This window comes from Rhinolophus hipposideros (genome assembly GCF_964194185.1).
Source record: "Rhinolophus hipposideros genome assembly, chromosome: 13".
NCBI classification, from domain to species: domain Eukaryota; kingdom Metazoa; phylum Chordata; class Mammalia; order Chiroptera; family Rhinolophidae; genus Rhinolophus; species Rhinolophus hipposideros.
This window is the reverse complement of record NC_138059.1, coordinates 44835355-44858795: the sequence shown is the minus strand read 5'-3', so window position 1 is coordinate 44858795 and position 23441 is coordinate 44835355. Positions and strand designations below refer to the sequence as shown.

Sequence of the window (23441 nt, the reverse complement as noted above, 5' to 3'; positions counted from 1 at the left end):
TCACTAAGGAGATATACTGTATTACCTTTTTAAACCACATCATAACCCCCCTCCCCACCACAACTCCTAACCACTGGAAACCACTAATCAGTTGTGCCACTTCTATAACATTGTCATTTTAAGAATGATATACAAATGGAATCATATTAGGTAATGTTTTAGGATTGGCTTTTATCATTCAGCGTAATTACCTGGACATTCATTCAAGTTCTTGTGTATATATGTTATGTGTATCAATAGTTACATTCTATCTATTACAGAGCAGTATTCCATGGTATGAACGTACCACATACCAGTTTGTTAAATCATTCACCCATTAAAGGATACCTGTGTTATTTCCAGTTTGGGGTTATTATAAATAAAACTGTTATGAACATTCTCTACAGAACTTTAGGAAGATACAATTTTTATTCTCTAGGATAAATGTCTAAGGTTATGACTACTGGGGTGTATGGTAATTCTTTAGTCTTATAAGAAACTGCCAGGGGCAGCCGGTTAGCTTAGTTGGTTAGAGCGCGTGCTGTAAACAACAAGGTTGCCAGTTCGATTCCCACATGGGCCAGTGAGCTGCGCCCTCCTCAACTACATTGAGGACAAAGACTTGAGCTGAGCTGCCGGTAGGTGTGCGGCCAGATGGCTCAGTTGCTTAGAGTGCGTGCTTTTTAGCAAGGTTGCCGGTTTGATTCCTGTATGGGATGGTGGGCTACACCCCCTGCAACTAGATTGAAAACGGCAACTGGACGAAAATGGCAACTGCACTTGAAGCTGAGTTGCGCCCTTCACAACTACAACTAGACTGAAGGACGACTTGATTTAGAGCTGATGGGTCCTGGAGAAAACACACTGTACAAAACAAAACAAAACACAACACAACACAAAACAACAACATAAAATTTAATTTAAAAAAAAAAAGAAAGAAATTGCCAAACTGTTTTCCAGAGAGTCTGTACCATTTTACAATCCCACCAGCCATGTGTGAGTGGTCCAGTTTCTCCACATGATCGACAGCATTTAGTTCTATCACTATTTTTTATTTTTTTTAGTGATTCTGATAAGCAGGAAACCAAAAAGGAATGGGGCTACTACTCTGTCTTAGTGGAATTGGTGGTCAAGAGGAAACTTTTCTGATATTGATCAGAAAAGAAATACATACCTAATAAAAATCTATTTTTCTACTCATATTCATAATTGAGCAATAATAAAACTTAAAAACAAAAAGTCCCTTAGCCACATTTCAATATACTATGAGGTTAAGAGACTGGATGTTATAATTCAGTTTAACAGAAGAAGAAACAGGTTCAGAAGTTAAATAGCTTCATTCAATACATACTTATAAAACACCTCTGATACATTAAACCTTGATGAAACAAAGAAAAATAAGAAAACTCCTGCAGGAGGGTCCAAGATGGCAGATTAGGTAAACGCTATGCCTACTGCATCCCAGGATCACACCAAGATTACAAATAAATTAGACAACAATCAACCTCAAGTATCATCTGAAGACTAGCGGAAGAGAAATCCTGTAACAAACAATATGAAAAAAAGAGGCCACATCAAGACCGGTAACAGCAGCGGAGACTCAAAACAAGCTGACCCCAAACCCACAGATAGTGGATGAACGCAGGGAGGAATACCTCGGTGGCGGAAGAACCCAGTGAAGAGGAAGGGGTCCCAGCCCCACACCAGGCTCCCCAACCCAGGGGTCCTTCCCAGGGTTCTGGGAAGAGGACTTCTCATATCTGGCAGTGAAAACCAGTAAGGACTCTGTCTGCCCGTCCTGGTGAGATGGAAAATAGCTGGAAACCCAGAGCCCGTACCGTACACAGACTCACTTACTTGCAAACATTCAACAGGTCTCCAGTTGCTTGGGAGGCCCAGAGATATGAGGGGAAAGACTGAGTTGTGTGGCTTTGAGGCGAGGGCTGGAGGGACAGGAGCCATGATTGTCCATGTGTAGAGCCTGACACACATGTAGCCTACAGGAGGATGACATCTTTTCTGTGTTGAGCCCTCCCCCAAAGGGCCAAGTCTGGGACTGCATTGGTCTGGTGGAATCCATGTGTACACACAGCCTTGGTGACGCCCTGGGTCCCAGCCCTCTGCACATCACGTGCTACATTGCCTGGGACACTCTTAAATGCTGGCATGCCAGCCCCACCCAACAGGCTGTGGAAGCCTTTTTGCAGGTGCAGATGGCCCGTGTGGCCAAGGAAATGTCAGCTGCTGAGCTGAGAATCAAGACATGCACAAAAGCATCTTTCAGGCAGCTCTCAAAAACCTGCAGGTCTGAGGTGGGCGGTGCCTGGCCACAGTATTCTCAGAACATTTTTGCAGGGTAGACCCAGATCCAGCACAGATACGAGAGCCGAGACTAGACTGACTTTGTAGAAACCACCACCCACAACCCTTAGCTCCCTGGAACCCCACCCCATCCATCTATAGCTGCATTGTCAGGGGCACTTTCTGCACTTGGGAGGCCAGCCCCACACCACAAGCCATGGAAGCCTTTTACAGCAGTGGAAGTCCCTCAATAGCCCACAGAGCTTCTGGTGGTGGACAGTGACCTAAAACCTGCTCCACAGTTACTCTTATGCAGCTCTAAGGGATTTGCAAGCCTGAAGCAATCAGTGGCTGCCTGCGGTGTTCTAAGGACATTTCACGAAATGGTCACAGGCCAGTCCCAGGGAAACGGTTGCTGGCTGTGATGTTCTCAAGGCACAGTATAAAGTAGTCACAGGCCGGGCACTGGTGTAATAATTCAATCTGCATTAACATTGTTAAAATCATCAGCCATCATCTCATGATTCTCTTGGATTCCACCCAACCCAGGTAGTGCTGCGTCACAGAGGGAACTCTCAAAACTGGGTCAATGAGCCTGGCCCACACACCTACCATGGGTCTTTCAATAGCTGAGCCTTACGGGGACCCAGTAGGGAGCAATAAGCCTAGGGAGCGCTCAGCTTCTTGCTAAGCTGCCTCAGGCCCAAAACTGGTGGCAGCCACGGTTCACGGCAAGGCAACCCCCCACATGCCTCCAGGTCCAGCACAGACAGCAGCCAAACACATATAGCTTTGTGGCTCCTACCAGAAATCCATAGGCGGTAACAGGCAAGAGCGAAATTGCCCTGCAGAGGAACCCGTCCCAAGAGACACAAGAAACAACACACCCAGAATCCAGCTTCAGAACACATTGGAGCACTACCTGGTTAGACCCACAAGCAGAACACCCAAAGGGGGGGGGTCTCAACAGGCACAAGAGCCCACAGGGACAAATACTCCTCTGAGGGGTCAGCCCCCACACAGCAGCTCACACAATATGGCCATAGACAATCGTCACAGTCAGCCTGAGAGTCCATCCCACCCACTGACACACCAAAAGCAATCAAGGCTCAACTACACCATGAGAACACACACCCAAGGGACACTCCTGGAAGACACTCAGAGAAGATCAGGGAGACTGCACCACTGAACCACACAGGACACAGACTACACATGGCCACAGAGCAAAGACTGAGAGACATAGGAGTTCTACCTAATACACAGAAGCAAACACACAAAGTCAGCCTGAATGAGGAAACAAAGAAACATGTCTCAAATAAGAGAACAGGAAAAACCTCCAGAAATGGAACTAAATAAAATTACCAGAGACAGAGTTTAAAACATTGATTATAAGAATGCTTAAGGAACTTGGTGAGAATTTCAACAAAGAGATAGCATAAAGAAGGACACAGAAACCATAAAAAAGAACCAGTCAGAAATAAAAAATACAATAACTGAAATGAAGAATACACTAGAAGGAATAACCAGAAGATTAGATGACACAAAGGATAGAATCAGTGATTTAGAAGACAAGATAGCACAATACACCCAATCAGAACAACAAAAATAAAAAATAAAAATCAATGAAGATAGTTTAAGAGACCTTGTGGGACAACCACAAGAATAACAACATTCATATCAAAAGAGTACCAGAAAGAAAAGAGAGGAAGCAAGAGATCGGGAACGTATTTGAGGAATAATGACCGAAAACTTCCCTCACCTGGTGAAGGAAATTGGCATACAAACCCAGGAAGCACAGAAAGTCCTAAACAAGGTGAACCCAGACAGGCCCACACCAAGACACATCATAGTTAAAATGGCAAAGGTTACAGACAAAGAGAGAATCCTAAATGTAGCAAGAGAAAGACAATTAGTTATTCACAAGGGAGCTCCCATAACACTATCAGCTGATTTCTCAACAGAAACTTTGCAGGCCACAGGAAGTGGCAGGAAATATTCAAAGTGATGAAAAACAAAGGCCTAAAACCAAGATTACTCTACCCAGCAAGGCTATCATTTAAACTTAAAAGAGAGATAAAGAGCTTCCCAGATAAGAAAAACTAAAGGGATTCATTACCACCAACTCAGTATTACAAGAAATGTTAAAAGTACTTCTTTGAACAGAAGAAAGGAAAAAACAAAAAACAAACTAACAAAGATCAGAAATATGAATAACATGGAAATAACCATGTACCTATCAACAATTACTTTAAAGGTAAATGGATTAAATGCCTCAATCAAAAGACATAAGGTAGCTGAGTGGATAAGAAAACAAGACCTATGTATATGCTGTCTACAGGAGACCCACCTCAGATTCGAAAGACACAGAAACTGAAAGAAAAGGGATGGGAAAAGATATGTATTTCAGGCAGATGAAAATTAGAAAAAAACTGGGGTAGCAATACTTAGCTTGGACAAAACAGACTTTAAAATGAAGACTATAATAAGAGACAAAGGAGGACATTACATAATAATAAAAAGAGCAATCCAACAAGAGGACATAATCCTAGTAAACATCTATGCACCCAACATAGGAGCACCTAAATGTATAAAACAAATATTGACGACCAACATAAAGGCAGAGATCAACAGTAACACAATCAAAGTAGGGGACTTTAACACCCCACTGACACCAATGGACAGATCCTCCAAACAGAAAATCAATATGGGAACAGCGGTCTTTAATGACACACTAAACCAGATGGATATTTTTAGAGTATTTCACCCCAAAGCAGCAGAATATACATTCTTTTCAAGTTCACATTGAACACTTTCCAAGATAGACCACATGTTAGGTGAAATAAGTCTCAATACATTTGAGAACACTGAAATGATATGATGTGTCTTCTCTGAGCATAGTGGTATGAAACTAGAAATCAATTATAAGAAAAAAAGACTGAGAAACACACAACACATGGAGAATAAACAACATGCTATTAAATAACGAATGGATCAACAATGAGAATAAAGGAGGAAATCAAAAGATAACTTAAGACCAATGAAAATCTAAACAGAACAGTGCAAAGTCTGTGGGACATGGGGTAAGGAGTCCTGAAAGGGAAATTCATAGCAGTGCAGACCTACCGACCTAAAGAAACAAAAAAAATTGCAAACCAATAGTCTGTCTTTACACGTAAGAGAATTGGAAAAAGAACAGCAAAATAAGCCCAAAGTGAGTACAAGGAAGGAAATAATAAAGATCAGAGCAGAAATAAACAAAATAGAGACCAAAAAAATAAAAATACAGAAGATCAGTGAAACCAAGACCTGGTTTGTTGAAAATATATTTTAAAAAATGACAAACCTATAACCAGACTCACCAAGAAAAAAAGAGAGAGGACCCAAATAAGTAAAATCAGAAAGAGAAGAGACAAATGACACCACAAAAATGCAAAGAATTTTAAGAAAATCCTCCAAGCAGCTATACACCAACAAATTAGACGGTCTGGAAGAAATAAATAAATTTCTAGAAGCATACAATCTTCCAAAGCTGTATCAAGAAGAACCAGAAAATCTGAAGAGACCAATTACTACCAATGAAACTAAATTAGTATGAACAATCTCCCAACGAACAAAAGTCCAGGACCAGATTGCTTCACAGGTGAATCTTATAAAACATTCAAAAAGGAATTAATACCTATTCTCCTCAAACTATTCCAAAAAGTCCAGCGGGAGAGAAGGCTCCCAAGCTCATTTTACCGGGCCACCATTATCCTGATCCCAAAACCAGACAAAGACATTACAAAGAAAGAAATTATACACCGATATTCCTAATGAACATAGACGCAGAAATCCTGAACAAAATATTAGCAAATCGAATTCAGCAATACATTAAGATTTTACATCACGATCAAGTGGGATTCATTCCTATGCAAGATTGGTTCAGTATCTGCAAATCAATTAATGTGATATACCACATAAACAAAATACAAAATAAAAATCATATGGTCATATCACTACATACAGAAAAAGTGTATGATAAAATCCAGCATCCATTTATGATAAAAACTCAGCAAAGTGGGAATACAGAGAACAAATTTCAACATAATAAAGGCCATATACAAGGCCTGACAAGTAGGTTCACAAATTTGCCACCAAGCACTTACATTGGCAGCACTTTATGAACAGCACGATAAGGTATCATAAACTTGGTATATCAGTGTCTCACAGCTGTGTTCCTGCCGACCTGTGGCGGTGTTTTGCAGAGTGGCGTTCATTATTGTTGTTGCGTGTTTTTTGTGTACCGTCACGAGAATGACTAAGCTTGAATTAGAGCAACGAACAAACATTAAATTTCTTGTTAAACTTGTCAAGAGTGGAAGCGAAATCTGTCCAAATTTATGGGGATAATGCCATGAAGAAAACGACAGTGTTCAAATAGATTAAACATTTATCTAAGGAGAATGAGTCACTGATAAAGAAAGGTCAGGGAGGCCAGTAACGAGCAGAATTGACGAAAACATTGCAAAAATTTGTCAAATTATGCATCGAAATCATTGGCTGACTGAGAAGCACAGCAGACCAAGTAAACATCAACAGAGAAACAGTTAGGAAAATCTTAACTGAAAATCTTGTCATGAGAATGGTGTGTGCAAAAATAGCCCCAAAGCGGGTGGCCGGATGGCTCAGTTGGTTAGAGCGCAAGTTCTCAACAACAAGGATGCCAGTTCACTTCCCGCATGGGATGGTGGGCAGCACGCCCTGCAACTAAAGATAGAAAATGGCAACTGGACTTGGAACTGAGCTGCACCCTCCATAACTAGACTGAAGGACAACTTGGAGTTCATGGGCCCTGGAGAAACACACTGTTCCCCAATGTCCCCCATTTAAAAAAAAAAAAAAAAAGTCCCAAAGGAGCAAACCAATGAACAAAAGCAAAGGAGAGTCGAAGTTTGCCAAGACATTTTGGGGAGGCCAGACAATGTTTTAGGCCATGTTATCACTGGTGATGAAACGAAAGTGTACCAATACAACTCTGAAATAAAGCGTCAAACTACACAATGGAAGTCAGCCACTTCTCCACAATCAAAAAAGTTTCATCAGTCCAAATCAAGAGTCAAAATGATGTCGCTAACCTTTTTTGTTATTAGATGGATTATTCATTATGAATTTGTACCATAAACAGTTAACCAAAAAAAAAAAAAAAAACAGTTAACCAAGTTTACTATTTAGAAGTGCTGAAAAGGCTGCATGAAAAGTTAGACGACCTGAAATTTTCGCCAACAATTCACAGCTCTTGTATCACAACAATGCAGCAGTTCACACAGCACTGTCTGTGAGGGAGTTTTTAGCCAATAAACAAATAACTATATTGAAACACCCTCCCTACTCACCTGATCTGGCCCCCAATGACTTCTTTCTTTATCCAAAGATAAAAAAAATAGTGAAAGGAAGACATTTGGATGCCATTCAGGACATTCAGGGTAATACGACAACAGCTCTGATGGCCATTCCAGAAAAGGAGTTGCAAAACTGCTTTGAAGGGTGGACTAGGCACTGGCGTCGGTGCATAGCTTCCCAAAGGGAATACTTCAAAGAAGACAATGGTGATATTCAGCAATGAGGTATGTACCTCTTTTTCTCAGATGAGTTCTCAAACTTAATTGACAGACCTCGTATGACAAATCCAAAACGGGGTTTCATATTCAACGGGAAAAAGCTAAAAGCATTCCCCTTAAGACCAGGAACAAGACAAGGATGTCTATTTTCACCACTTTTATTCAACTGGAAGTCCTAGTACTGGAAGTCCTAGGTACAGCAATTAGACAAGAAAAATAACAGGCCTCCAAATGGGGAAAAAACAAGTAAAATTGTCATTATTTGCAGGTGACATAATACTACATATCGAGAACACCAAAGATTCCACCAAAAAACTATTTGAACTGATAAATGAATTTAGTAAAGTAGCAGAATACAAAATTAATATTTTTATATACCAATAAAGAAGCATCAGAGAAATTAAGAAAACAATCCCATTCATAAATACATCAAAAAAACAAAATAGGAATAAATTTAGCCAAGGAAGTAAAAGACTTACACTCAGAAAATTATAAGACATTAAAGAGAGAAATTAAAGATACAAATGAATGCAAACACATATCATGATCATAGATAGTAAAAATGTCCATACTACCCAAAGCAACCCAATACAATCCCTATCAAAACACCAAAATTTTTTACATGAGTAGAAGAAATATTCCTAAAATTTACATGGAACCATAAAAGACCCCTATTTGGGGGTTTCCCCCACAACCCTGAGAAAGAAGAACAAAGCTGGAAGTATCCCACTACCTGTTATCAAATTATACAAGGCTATAGTATTCAAAACAGCATGGTATTACCATAAAAACAGAAGAAAAGATTAATGGGACAGAATGGAGAACCCCGAAATAAATCCATGCCTATATGGTCATTCAATCTATGACAAAGGAAGGAAGAATTTACATTAGGGTAAAGACAGTCTATTAAATAAATGGTGTTCAGAAAACTGGATAGATAGATGCGAAACAATGAAACTGCACCACCTTCTTATACCATATACAAGAATAAATTCAAAATGGATTAAAGACTTAAGTGTAAGACCTGAAATCTTAAAACTCTGAAGAAAATATAGGAAGTAAACTCTTAGATATTACCCTTAGTAGTATTCTTATTGATATATCTCCTCTGGCAAGGGAAACCAAAGAAAAACAAAAAAAAATGGGACTACATCAAACGAAAATGCTTTTTACAGGAAAGAAAACCATCTACAAAACAAAAAGACATCTTACTGAACGGGAGAACATATTTGCCAATTATACATCTGATAAGGAATTAATATCCAACATTTATAAAAAAATCACAGCTCAACACCTAACAAACAAACAATCCAATTTAAAAATTGGGCAGAGGACATGAATAGACATTTCTTTTAAGAGGAAATACAGATGGTCAATAGACATATGAAAAGATGCTCGATATCACTAATCAGAGAAATGCAAAGAAACTCCACAATGAGATACCACTTCACTCCTGTCAGAATGGCTATCATCAATAAACCAACAAACAACAAGTGTTGGCAAGGATATGAGGAAAGGAGAACCCTCATGCACTGTTGGTGGGATTGCAAATTGGTGCAGGCACAATGGAAAACAGTCTGAAAAGTCCTCAAAAAATTAAAACTATAACTACCTTATGATCCAGCAATTCTACTTCTGGGTATTTATTTGGATCAAATAAATCCAAAACACTAATTCGAAAAAATATATGCACTCCTATGTTTATTGCACATAAGAGTGCAATATTCACAATAGTGAAGATATGGAAATTGAAATGCCCATCAATAGACAAGTGCCGAAAGAAGAATTGGTGCGTATATACAATAGAGTATTACTCTGACATGAAAAATGAAACCTTAGCATTTGCAACAACATGGGTGGACCTAGAATATATCATGCTAAGTGAAATAAGTCAGACTGAGAAAGACAAATACCATATGATCTCACTTATAATATGTGGATTCCTTAGATTCCACATATAATAAGTGAGCAAACGAAACAAAAATAGACTGATAGACACAGAAAATAAAACTGATAAGATTGTGGCCGGCCCGGTGGCTCAGGCGGTTAGAGCTCCATGCTCCTACCTCTGAAGGCTGCCGGTTCGATTCCCACATAGGCCAGCAGGCTCTCAACCACAAGGTTGCCAGTTCAACTCCTGGAGTCCTGCAAGGGATGGTGGGCTCCGCCCCCTGCAACTAAGATTGAACATGGCACCTTGAGCTGCCGCTGAGCTCCCGGATGGCTCAGTTGGTTGGAGCGCATCCTCTCAACCACAAGGTTGCCGGTTTGACTCTGGCAAGGGATGGTGGGCTGAGCCCCCAGCAACTAGCAACAGCAACTGGACCTGGAGCTGAGCTGCGCCCTCCACAACTGAGACTGAAAGGACAACAACTTGAAGCTGAACAGCAACCCTCCACATCTAAGATTGAAGGACAACAACTTGACTTGGAAAAAAGTCCTGGAAGTACACACTATTCCCCAATAAAGTCCTGTTTCCCTTCCCAATAAAATCTTTAAAAACAAACAAACAAAAAAAAAAACTGATGGTTGCTAGATGGGAGGGGGATTGGGGAATGAGTGAGAAAGTTGAAGGGATTAGAAAGAACAAATTGGTAGTTACAAAATCCTCATAGGGATGTGAAATACAATATGAGAAATATGGTCAATAATGTTGAAAAGACTATGTAGGGTGTCCAATGGGTACTGGATTTATCAGGGGGATTACTTCATAGATTATATAAATGCCTAACCACTGCACTGTACACCTGAAACTAATATAAAATAATATTGAATGTCAACTTTAATAAAATACACACACACACACACACACACACACACACACGTACAATACAAAGGATGCCCAAAAAATGTATACACATTTTAAGAAAGGAAAACTGTATTAAAATTGTAATACTCAATATATACCAGTAACAAAAGATGAATAGAAGTTACGTTTGACTTCTGCAATTACAAGAGGTACTCAAAATGGTTACCATCAGCGTCCAGACACTTCTGATTACAGCGAACTACTGGTTGAGCAACATTGACCAAAGTGTCCACTTGTATCGCTGTGCATGCCATTTCAATTTCTTCCCGAAGTACCACCAGTGTAGCCAGTTTTCTACAGTATACCACTACCTTTAAGGTCCCCCACAGGTAGAAGTCAAGGGGTGTTAAGTCAGGAGAACGTTCTCAAATTTCAAATACCACTTCAAAATGGTCTTGCACTCTTCCAAAACAATCATGCTTCCACCATTTTCTTTGACTGTCCTGCCTGTCACATGGTGACACTAGCATTCATTTGACTATCGCCACACATTGCTACCGTAATTCAACTTCGAAAAGTAATACACAGATAACATCTCTTAAAGTGTGTATACATTTTCTTGGCACCCCCAGGATATGGTCATGGAATGTAAAGTACAGCATACAGAATGTAGATGATTGGATTATACTAGCTATATATATGCAGTGTCAGATGGGTAGTAGTCTTGTCGGGGTTATCACTTTTTGAAGAATGTAAATGTCTAATTATTATGTTGTTTTATATATCTGAACCTAATAAGAAAGAAAGAAGAGGTGGAGAGGGGAAAGGAGGGGAGGGGAGGGGAGGAAAGAAAACTCCTGAGCTCAAGGAATACATGATCTGAAAGGCAACACTAAACACTATATTAAAGGTAGCACAAAAAAGTGAATATTCCACCTTGTGTTGATCCAAAAAGGAGGATTCACTGACAAAATGGTATCTGAAAAAACAGCACTTACAAATGCACAAAAACATGAAATAATAAACATTTACTGAACACTTACTTTGATCCATGAATATCTAGAATTACTAAAATTGTCTACCCTTCAAAATATAAAATTAAAAATAAACTATTCAGAATAACCTAAGAATTCATACTGATTTAAATAGCTAATAAAACTAAGCTGTGTACTTACTTGCTAAAGACATTATCAATCTCTTTCAGTATTATGCATCTGGAAAAGTAAATCAAAAAGAGGCAGAATGCTAGAGACTGAATGTGTCTCCCTAAAATTCACATGTTAAAACCTAATCCCCAGTGTGATGATGTTAACAGGTGAGACTTTTGGGGGATCCACCCTCATGAATGGGATTACTACCTTATAAAAGAAGCCCCAGAGAGATCCCTGGAGCCTTCTACCATGTGAGGACACAGCAAGGAGATGCTATCTATAAAACCAGGAAGCAAGTCCTCACCAGACACCAAATATACTAGACTTTCAACCTCCAGAACTATGAGACATTAATTTCTGCTGTTTATAAAACACCCAGTCTATGGTATTTTTGCCAGCCTGAATGGACTAAGACAGCAAGTAAAGTTATCCCAATTCTCGTGACTATAATTCATGAAATTCATAAGCCCAGGAATAATAGGCACTTAACTATACAATTTATCTAAGTAAAACCACTACCAGCAATTTATTAGTCAATAAATCCTTTTATTTGCTGAAAAGGGGTGCCCTTGAAATCAAGGACCCATACCAGTGAAATTCTAGAAAGGACATTAGCCAGACTATAGTAATAGTTACCATACATTTGTAAACATTTCTGGTTGTCCATTGTGTGCCAGGTATGTGTAAGAACCTGGTGTTACAGGTTGAACTATGTCGCCCCAAAATTCATTCACATGTTTAAGTTCTAACCCTCAGCATCTTAGAATGTGACCTTATTTGGAGATAGGGTCTTCACAGAATTAAGTTAAAATGAGGGCTTTAGGGTGGCCCTTAATACAGTTATCCCTATAAAAATAAAAAAATCTGGACACAGAAACAGACATTCAGAGAGGGATGATAATGTAAAGAGACACATGGAGAAGACAGCCAACTATAAATTAAGAAAGAAGCCGGGAGCAAATCCTAAAAGGAACCAACGCTACCAATACCTTCATTTTGGACTTCTAGCCTCCAGAACTGTGAAATAGTAAGTTTCTGCTGTTCAAACCACCTACTTTGTGGTACTTTATTATAGCAGCCTTAGCAAACTAATACACCTAGGATTTAAAGATGAGCAAATGAGGAGGGTCTGACCTTAAGAAACCCATGGGGCAACAGGGAGAAAACCAAGTCAGCATACAATTTTTAAAAATTCAGTAATGCCTCACAAGGAGCAGGAGATTTCTGACCCAAACAACAAAAATTTTGAAAAGAAATTTTTTTCAGGCTATTTAAAAATATACACTATTTCCTTTTTATTTCATAGTATCCTTTTGTTTGGTAAATACATTTTTTAAAGTTCTGCCTTTTTAAGAATATCACCATGTACAAAGGTTCCAGCCTCTTTTAATTTCAAGTTTTTATCTTCTTTCATCTCCCTTGAACCTTCCACCCAGATCCCTTTCCTAACATTCATATGCTGACTTCTCTCACCCCTTTCTATCTCCTCTATTTCCTCCCCTTTTCAGTCTTCTCTGATTCCCAGTGCCTAACAGATGAGGACAGAGAGACATGTCTCTGCCTTTTTTGCACACTTTTCAAAAGTATGTTGCCCCACTTCTGCTTCTCAGCTCTGCTAAAAATATTACTTCCAAACCCTAAAATTTCTGTTAATAGCCTGTCTTTAATACTTTAGAAGCTACTATTTTAAAAATGAACCAGTTCTAAGAAATGCCTTGAATCTCTTTTGCTAACAATTTCTATTTGTAAGCTTTTGTTAAATTATTAACAATACTTTCATGCCTTAACAAGCTTCTGATGCTATAAATAAAGCAACTTTCACTGCTATAAGCTCTTCCAGTCTTTCAGAATATAGTGACCATTCCACAGAATGGAAAATATAGCAGAGTGGATAAAATATATATTAGCATGGGTAAATATTCCAAAACTATCTTTTGTAATTGAATAAATTGACATTTAATTTATTTAATATTATTTAATATTTCTTTTTATCTCCAAGTTAAATTTGACTACACTTAAAATATCTAGAGAAAGGTACAAGCCACATCTGTAATGGAAAATACTATTTTCTCTATGCAATATGATAGTTTAGAAATGACAATAAATTGATCTTTGAAAATCACAGCATTTGGCACTAATAATAATAAATATTAAATTTTGCAGAACCATTAGAAGATTATGATATTACAATAGGATGTGCGCCAGGTTATTTTATAATATAGTGTTTTATGCATTTTTAAAAATTGGACAAATTTTATTTTCATTTGCATGAAGATGTTAGTGATATAGTAATATGGCTTAAAGTGTTTGTCTCTTATTTATAGGAAATTTTCCCATTCTGCAGAACTTAGAATAGGCTTTCACATAGTTCTTTTTCCCATCAGACATAATAGCAATTGCTATCATCAATTAAGTATCTACTAAGTGTAAGCCTTTGAACTAAGCAATTTTATTATTTTTTTTTAGCTTGCAATAATCCAATGAGGCACATATTCTTATGCCCATTTTCTAGATGCAGAAACTGAGGCTCAGCATGTTTACTTGCTTTCCCAATATCACACAGTCAGGACACAGATGAGATCCCTGAAGTCTCAAGTCCCTATTCTTCCTGCGCACCCACAGGGTAACTGACTGTGGCAGCAGAGTCCATGGCCTACCTGATACCCAACCCCTCTTCTTCCTTACTAATAAAACCCCAATTTTATTTAAGCAGCAACATACGAGGTGTGATCAAACAATATGGTGGATGTTTAAATCAAAAAAATTCATTATAGTAAGACACATTGCCATTAACCCCCCTCAAAATATACCCCCTCGCTTCAAACACACTTAGCCCATCGTTGTTACCACTTTCTGAAGCAGTTCTGGAAGTCCTCTTTCATGAGTATCTTTAGTTATGCTGTCGTGGCTGCCTCAATGTCCTGAATTGATTCAAAACGTTTATCTTTCATGGTCACTTTTACTTTGGGGAAGAGCCAGAAGTCGCATGGTGCCAGATCCAGTGAAGAAGGTGAATGAGGACACACGGTAATATTTTTATTTAACAAAAATAGCCATACCAGAAGTGATGTGTGACATGGAGCCTTTGCAATGTGATCAAGAAATACGGTGAATGCAACTGCCCAGTGCCACCTAGTGGAAAGGCAGGGATCTTAAATATGGGAAGCAGAACCATCAAACCTTAGTAACAGTGTGTAACAAGTTTCACTTTGTTCGGTGCAGTCAGTCAGGTGTGAACTATGGTTGAGAAAAGGTGCGTTTTAAAGTATGCCATAAATCACCCTCCATCAGGACAACGCTTAATGGTCACCCATCACTTCTGGTATATAACAATTTCTGTCAAATAAAAACGTTCTGGTGTGTTCTCATTCACTTTATTCATCAGATCTAGCACCGTGCAACTTCTGGCTCTTTCCCAAAGTAAAAATGACCGTGAAAGGTAAACATTTTGAATTGATTCACGACATCAAGGCAGCCATGACAACACAACTAAATACACTCACGAAAGAGGACTTCCAGAACTGCTTCAGAAAGTGGCAAGAATGATGGGATAAGTGTGTTCAAAGTGAGGGGGAATATTCTGAGGGGGAATATTTTGAGGAGGATTAATGGCAATTAATGGCAATTACAGTGTCTTTCACTGTAAAAATTTTTTTTATTTAAACGTTTACTATATTGTTTGATTACACCTCTTACATGTTTAAAAATCTTTAATTTCACTAAAGTCTCTTTAGTGGAGATGACCCTATATAACAGGTTCTAGCCAAAACTAGAGGTCCTGGTGAGGGAATTCCTTCCCAAAGGAAAAGTTCACTTAGAGAAAATCCTCAGACCCTACAGTCTTCCCAAGAATTGGGCCTAGAGAATTCAGCTTCCATCTTAGAACCACAAGAAAACACCCCACACTAACTCTACAGAACTCATAACAAGCCTGGCTCCTAGACTTCTTGTTTCAGAAGATACATTCAACCCCGTTTCTTCAAATACTCTAATATGGTTTCCTACTATTTGTAAATGAAAGCCTCCCCTAATTCCCTAGGTTAGAATTTCATTGCCTGAAGTAGTACAGCCCTTATATCATAGGTCATAACTTTATTTCTCAAATCGAGTATTCTTTAAAACCCTGGAGTTATGAGCCTGAGCCAACCTACTGGACTGTTGATAACAGTGAACCCAGGGAGAACACACAAAAAAACTTTAGTAATTACCTATAGGAAGCAGGAAAAATGGAGTAGATGGTGATAAAGATGAGAGATTTCTCAAAAAATACGTTTTTACATTGTTTTGATGTTTTTCAACCATGTATAGTCTATCCAAACTATGTAAATAACTTTTTAAAACAAAGCAAATAAACCACAGAAGGATATATTAGCCTTATACATTTGCTGTCAAGAAATCAACAAAATATTACCTTTCTTGGGTCTAGCAAGTAATTCAACGTCCTTTTCTGTAAAAGTCTTCTTTTCAGCTATTAATAACTGTAGGCAGAGAATAACAATAACATAGTAATTTATGTGACAAGGGCTAAAAACCAACAATGCTTTGTAAAATATTCAAAACCTTAAACTAACCTTAATATATTCATCTCTGTTTTCCTTTATTTTTATTTACCAATTATTCCCCAAGCATGTTCTCCTCCTATACTTATAATTGTATTTTCCTGAATCTAAACAGAAAGCTGTCCAACATTCAGTTTATAATAGCATTCCTTTGTATTGTAAGTATTTCAAAGTTACCATATACAAAAATTAACCAGACTATTTCATTGTCAAAAGATTCTGAATATATAAGCATTTCATAAATATACTTCTTGTAAAGAATAGAAGGTTCAACGCTCTTCTAAAAATGCTCCAATATGTATCCTTCATTTACAAACAAAGAAGTACAAAGGTTCTGCATGGCATAAAGAGGTGAATACTAACGTGCCACAATTATTAAAGAAATTCAAGGATGAGGGAAAAAAGGTAAAGTGCCAATGACAGTGTCTTGAAAGAAATTCCAAAAAATATATAATTACAGTGGCCTGAACACTCAGGAATCTAGGATTTGTCCTTTGGCACTAAGGGAAAATAATTTTACAACTAGTTTTACCGGAGTCCCAGAAGTATCCTGAAATCCTTCTTCACACCTGAGCCATGATTCAGAGAGGGAAGCAGCTGTCCCCACTGTCCTGAGACCTGCTGTTCTGAACTGCCGTGAATGTTCTCTTGGAAAGGATGAGTATCCTATATCCCAATTTCTTTTTCTCTGTAGAGATGATTTTCAAAGGAAAAAAAAAGAAAGCAACTTAATTGAAAATACATTAAGTTGACAACAATATGGAAACCCACGTAATGATAAAGGCATAGGTTTTTAATGTCTCTGAATCCCCACATAAAGAAAGAGTAATGAGATAGCAAAACATAAAGTGCGCAGGCAACACTTACAGCTAGTCAAAGTCCAAAATACAAATGGGTGAGGATAAACAATCAACCTTCCAAACTCATTCATGGTGTCATATCTGAAAGGCAACAAGCTGAGAGGAGCAAGGGAACAAAGGAGGACCCGAGCACACAGACATCTGGTGGTCAGTAGGAAGTGGAATAGGCGATCAGAGAATGGTATTTGTAAAGGGGTGAGAAAAAGGGCTCCATCCAACAACCAAAGGGGTGTGGGCAGTCTAGGACACTCAAAAACCAGTCAGCCAGCACTACCTTCCCAGACAAGCCCCAATACTGAGGAGAGACAATAGGGAGTGGAACCTGCTCTGCAACACAGAGATGATAGAAGCGAAACAAAGAGATGTCCAAACGGAGTAGTAGACAGGAGCATAACAAATAAATAAGTGGCCATATTTTTGCAAACTACAAGGAAACAACACAAGTTATAAAAGCTATCTTCAATTCTGCCTTCTAAAATTTCAGAAAAACTGTAACATAAAAATAAGCAACAGAAAGGGATTAAAGCCAAATTTCATACTAAGTTATTATTAGGGGGAAAAAAGGAACAGGATAATATCCTAATACACAAAGAAAGCACACAAAAGACATGCCCATAAAACTGAAAAAACTGTAACCTACCACAACAGGTCTTCGAATAACCTCATTTGGTTCAAATGTCATTTCGTTATAATATTGATGAGAGAATAAAAACTGATTCCTAGACAGGGCAATTGTTGCATGTTCTCCCCTTATCTGTGTCGGTTTTCTTGGGATGCTCCAGTATCCTCCCACATCCCAAAGATATACAAGTGAGGTGACTGGTGTGTCTCAATTGCCCCAGTGTTGATGAGTGCAGGTGGGTGTGAGTTTGCTCTGTAACGGAAGCGTGTGCTACCTGGGGTGGATTCCTGCCTCGTGCTCTGAGCTTCAGGAATAGACTCTGGCCAACCTGAACAGAAATAAGTGAGTTCAAAAATAATTATCCCACTTCTTTTTATTAACCTTTCTTAAATGTTATGTATAGCTCATATTATTTCAATATTTAATATCAGAAGTGCTTTCAGTCATTATTTATAAGTTTGATGATGTTTTTGTGACCAGAAACATGCTACCTACTTAACTTTTGTTTATATAACTCCTGTTAGCCTCTGGTCAAACTGGTTTTATTATACGTCATTTTGCTTAAAGTTGCAGTTTTTAAAAACATATTGACAATGTTAAGTGAGGACTTACTGTATTTCAAACAAGGCTAGGCATTCAGATTATCAAAACTCAGAAATGATCTGACAAAACTTAAAAAGTAGAATGAACAATCACTATGTACTTCCCTACACACTTTAATAATCTGTATAGGAAGTGTATTTAATCTGTATAGGAATGTATTTAATGTGCTTAATGGCTTAGTGCCTATCTTTGAATATTTGTTAATTACGATAATAATGATTTTGCATTTGAATAGAACACTCACATTTTTTACAGCTTCCTTAGTGTAATCCTAAAAGAGGATAAAAATGAATGAAACCTGAGATGCCTTGACATTTAGAAACTTGTCGAGGCTTCATTATATTAAGTTACTGGCTAGTTAGTGGTAAAGCAGGATGAATATTTTACTCCTAGCCTTGTGGTCAATACTCCTAATGTCAATAAAATCATGAGCAGAAATCATCCATTAAAAAAATTACCTCAGAAAAAAAGGACTAAATTAGAAGGAACACAAGAACAAGTACATATCACAAATAATACCTCAAGAGAAACAGAAGATAATGAAGAAAAAATTTTAAGTTTACCCTCCCATGACAAACAAGTAAAAGGATTCAAGAGAAATATAGTCATCCATTCACTCTCATAATCCAACATACAGATAATAGGAATCCGTAAAGAAGAAAACCAAAGCAATCAGATTGAAAGAATACTAAAAAGTACAGTTCCAAAAACACTTTCCTGAAATTAAAACTATACATTGAAGCACACCGTGTACGTGAGTATATCAACACAGAAGTAATCAAAACAAGACATATCTTAGGGATCAGATTTTAAAAAATTCTTTGAACTTCTACAAAAAAACAAAAATGACTTACAAGTGAATAAAAATTACATTATCAAATGTTGACAGCAACGCTTTATGCCAGGACATAGAACAACAGTTAAGATACTCAAACGAAAAAAATGTGAGCCATGGAGTTTGTATCCATCAACAGTGATAACTGACATATTTTCTCCAAGCTTGCTTTGTTTTGTTTTGTTTTGTTTTGACAAATGTCTAAAACAGATATGTACTCATTTCATAAGTTTTTTGTTTTGTTTTGTTTCCCCTTTCTTCCACCTCTCCCCCCACCACTCTAGGGAGTGCTTGGGCTGATTCCTGCAGGAGTAAACAGAACTGCTGAAACATACAGGCTCTGAATCTGGTGCAGAAAGAGCTTTGGAACTTCAAAAGCTCTTCGCATACCTATCAACCTGTTGCAAAAGCCACTCCTGTAGATGTCTAGGAAGAGAAATAGTAAATCAGTGATTGCAATGAATAACCAAGGCAACAAGATAGCTCAGAAAGAAAGTGAAATGTCTCCAGAAAAGGAACTTAGAGATATGGAAATATGTGATTTAAATGACAGAGAATTCAAGATTGCAATTCTGAAAAAACTGAACAAGATGCAAGAAAACACAGAAAGGCAGTTTAATGAACTCAGAAACACAATTAAAGAACACCATGAGCATTTTACAAAAGAGATTGAAATTTTGAAAAAGAACCAAATAGATTTTCCAGAGATTAAGAACTCAATAGAAGAAATTAACAATAAAATATTCAGCTTACGTAGTAGACTTGACCAGATAGAGGAAAGAATCAGTGACATCGAAGATAGAAACCTGGAATTTACACAGATGGAAGAAGAAGAGACTTGCGACTTAAAAGAAATGAAATAACTCTACAAAAACTTTCTGACTCCATCAGAAAGAGCAATATGAGAATAATGGGCATACCAGAAGGAGAAGAAAGAGAGAAGGGAACAGAGAATATATTCAAACAAATCGTCGATGAGAACTTCCCAAACTGTGGAAAGAACTGGAACCTCGAATCCAAGAAGCAAATAGAATACCTAATTACCTCAATCCCAACAGGCCTTAACCAAGGCACACTGTATTGAAGCTTTCTAAAATCAATGACAAAGAAAGAATCCTCAAGGCAGCCAGGGAAAAGAAGACGGTAACTTGCAAAGGAAAGCCCATTAGATTATCATAAGATTTCTCAGCAGAAACTCTACAAGGTAGGAGGGAATGGAACCAAATATTCAAACTATTGAAAGAGAGAAATTATGAGCCAAAAATAATATATCCAGCAAAGATCTCCTTTAGATATCAAGGAGGAATAAAGACCTTTCCAGACATCCAGAAGCTGAGGGAATTTTGTAATACACGAACTGCACTACAAGAAATACTAACGGAGGCTATTCGACCACCATCAACAGGGACAACTTGTGGCAACCAAAACATAAAAAGGGGGAGAGTAAAGGCCTGAACTGGAATATGGGAATAGAGAAAGTAAGCGTGCTGAAGAAAATGGAATACTCTAAATATAAAACTTTCTTTTACATAAACTCAAGGGTAACCACTCAAAAAACATCCAGAATTGAAATATATACTGTAATAAAAGAAGAAACAGAGGGAAACATCATAGAATACCACCACACAGAAATAACAGACAACAACAAAAAGGCAAAGAAACAATGGAGACACATCCTTACCAGAAAACTAAAGACAGAATGACAGGAAATCCTCACATATCAATAATCACCCTAAATGTAAATGGACTGAACTCACCAATAAAGAGACACAGAGTAGCATATTGGATCAAAAAACTAAACCCAACCATATGCTGCCTACAAGAGACACATCTCAGCTACAAGGACAAGCATAGACTCAAAGTGAAAGGGTGGAAATTGACACTCCAAGCAAATGGTACCCAGAAAAAATCAGGTGTAGCCATAATGATTTCCGATGAAACAGACTTCAGGGTGAAAAAGATAACAAGAGACAAAGATGGACATTTCATAATGGTAAAGGGGACTATACAACAAGAAGACATAACAGTCATCAATATTTATGCCCCCAATCAGGGAGCACCGATATATACCAAGCAACTACTAACAGAACTAAAGGGAGAAATTGACCAAAACACAATTATACTAGGGGACTTAAATACATCATTGACAGCTATGGATAGATCATCCAAACAGAAGATAAATAACGAAATCGCAGCCCTAAATGACACATTAGATGAATTGGACATAATTGACATATATAGAGCACTTCATCCTAAAACATCAGACTATACATTCTTTTCTAGTGTACATGGAACATTCTCAAGGATAGACCACATATTGGGACACAAAATCAGCCTCAGCAAATTTAAGAAGATTGAAATCATACCAAGCACATTCTCTGATCACAAGGCTTTGAAATTGGATATCAACTGCAAAAAGAAAGCAAGAAAAAACACAAATACATGGAAATTAAACAACATACTTTTAAAGAACGACTGGGTCAAAGAAGAAATTAGAGGAGAGATCAAAAGATACATAGAAACAAATGACAATGAAAATACATCCTACCAAAATTTTTGGGATGCCGCGAAAGCAGTTTTAAGAGGGAAATTTATATCTTTACAGGCCTATCTCAAGAAACAAGAAATATCCCCAATAAATAACCTCATGTTACACCTCCAAGAACTAGAAAAAAAAGAACAAGTGAAACCCAACGCCAGCAGAGGAAAGGAAATAGCAAAAATCAGAACAGAGCTCAATGAAATAGAGAACAAAAAGACAATAATAATAATTGTCTTTGAGACAATTGTCAATGAGAACTTAATTGAAAAAATTAATGTAACAAAGAGCTGGTTCTTTGAAAAAATTAACACAATTGACAAACCCTTGGCTAGAGTAACTAAGATAAAAAGAGACAAGACACTAATTAACAAAATCAGAAATGAGAAAGGGGAAGTTATCACGGACACCACAGAAATACAAAGGATTATCCAAGAATACTATGAAGGACTATATGCCACCAAATTCAATAACCTAGAAGAAATGGACAAATTCTTAGAAACATATAGCCTTCCAAGGCTGAATCATGAAGAACTAGAAAATCTAAACAGGCTGATCACCAGTAAAAAAATTGAATATCATCAAAAACCTTCCCAAAATCAAAAGTCCTGTACCAGATGGCTTCACTAGTGAATTCTACCAAACCTTCAAACAGGATCTAATACCAATCCTGCTCAAACTCTTCCAAAAAATTGAAGAAGAGTCAGTACTTCCTAAATCATTTTATGAGGCCAACATTACCTTGATACCAAAACTTGGTAAGGACAACACAAAAAAGAAAACTACAGACCTATATCTGTGATGAATAGAGATGCTAAAATCCTAAACAAAATTCTAGCAAATCGAATACAACAATGCATTAAAAACATTATCCATCATGAACAAGTGGGGTTCATCCCCGGGGCACAAGGATGGTTCAACATTCGCAAATCCATGAATGTCATACATCACATAAACAAAATAAAGGACAAAAATCATGTGATTCTATCAATTGATGCAGAAAAAGCATTTGATAAGATACAACATCCATTTATGATTAAAACACTTAATAAAATTGGTATAGAAGGAAAATACCTCAACATAATAAAGGCCATATACGACAAACCCTCAGCTAATCTCATAATTAATGGTGAAAAGCTGAAGCCCTTTGCTCTATGTTCAGGAACACGACAAGGTTGTCCCCTATCACCTCTACTTTCAACATAGTGTTGGAAGTCCTTGCCAGAGCCATCAGGCAAGAGAAAAAAATTAAAGGCATCAAAATTGGGAATGAAGAAGTTAAATTGTCACTCTTTGCAGATGACATGATGCTATATATAGAAAACCCTAAAGACTCCACCAAAAAGCTATTAGAAACAATCAATGAATACAGTAAAGTTTCTGGCTATAAAATCAACGTACAAAAGTCCATTGCTTTCCTATATACCAACGATGAAATGTCAGAAAAAGAAATAGAAAAAACAATCAGTTTTGCAATTGCAGCAGAAAGAATAAAATACCAAGGAATAAACTTAACCAATGATGTGAATGATTTATATGCTGAAAACTGTAAGAAATGAAGCTGGACCACCTCCTTACACCATATACAAAAATAAATTCAAAATGGCTTAAATACTTAAATGTAAGATCTGAAACCATAAAATATC

General features: G+C 37.6%; 1 protein-coding gene across 4 annotated transcripts in view; it reads right to left on the bottom strand.

Moving 5' to 3' along the window:
- The window catches only part of SPIDR (scaffold protein involved in DNA repair), a 575751-nt gene that overhangs the window by 516783 nt on the left and 35527 nt on the right, over window positions 1-23441 (bottom strand). For 3 of the 4 annotated variants that reach the window (XM_081070676.1, XM_081070677.1, XM_081070678.1), the window contains exons 2-3: window positions 16869-17024; window positions 16189-16255 (exon numbers count right to left, since the gene is read on the bottom strand). The exons of the other annotated variant lie outside the window; for it this stretch is intronic. In XM_081070676.1, coding sequence (XP_080926802.1) covers window positions 16189-16255; window positions 16869-17024 — 223 coding nt within the window. The remainder of the gene's footprint in view (window positions 1-16188; window positions 16256-16868; window positions 17025-23441) is intronic. 4 annotated transcript variants of the gene reach the window in all.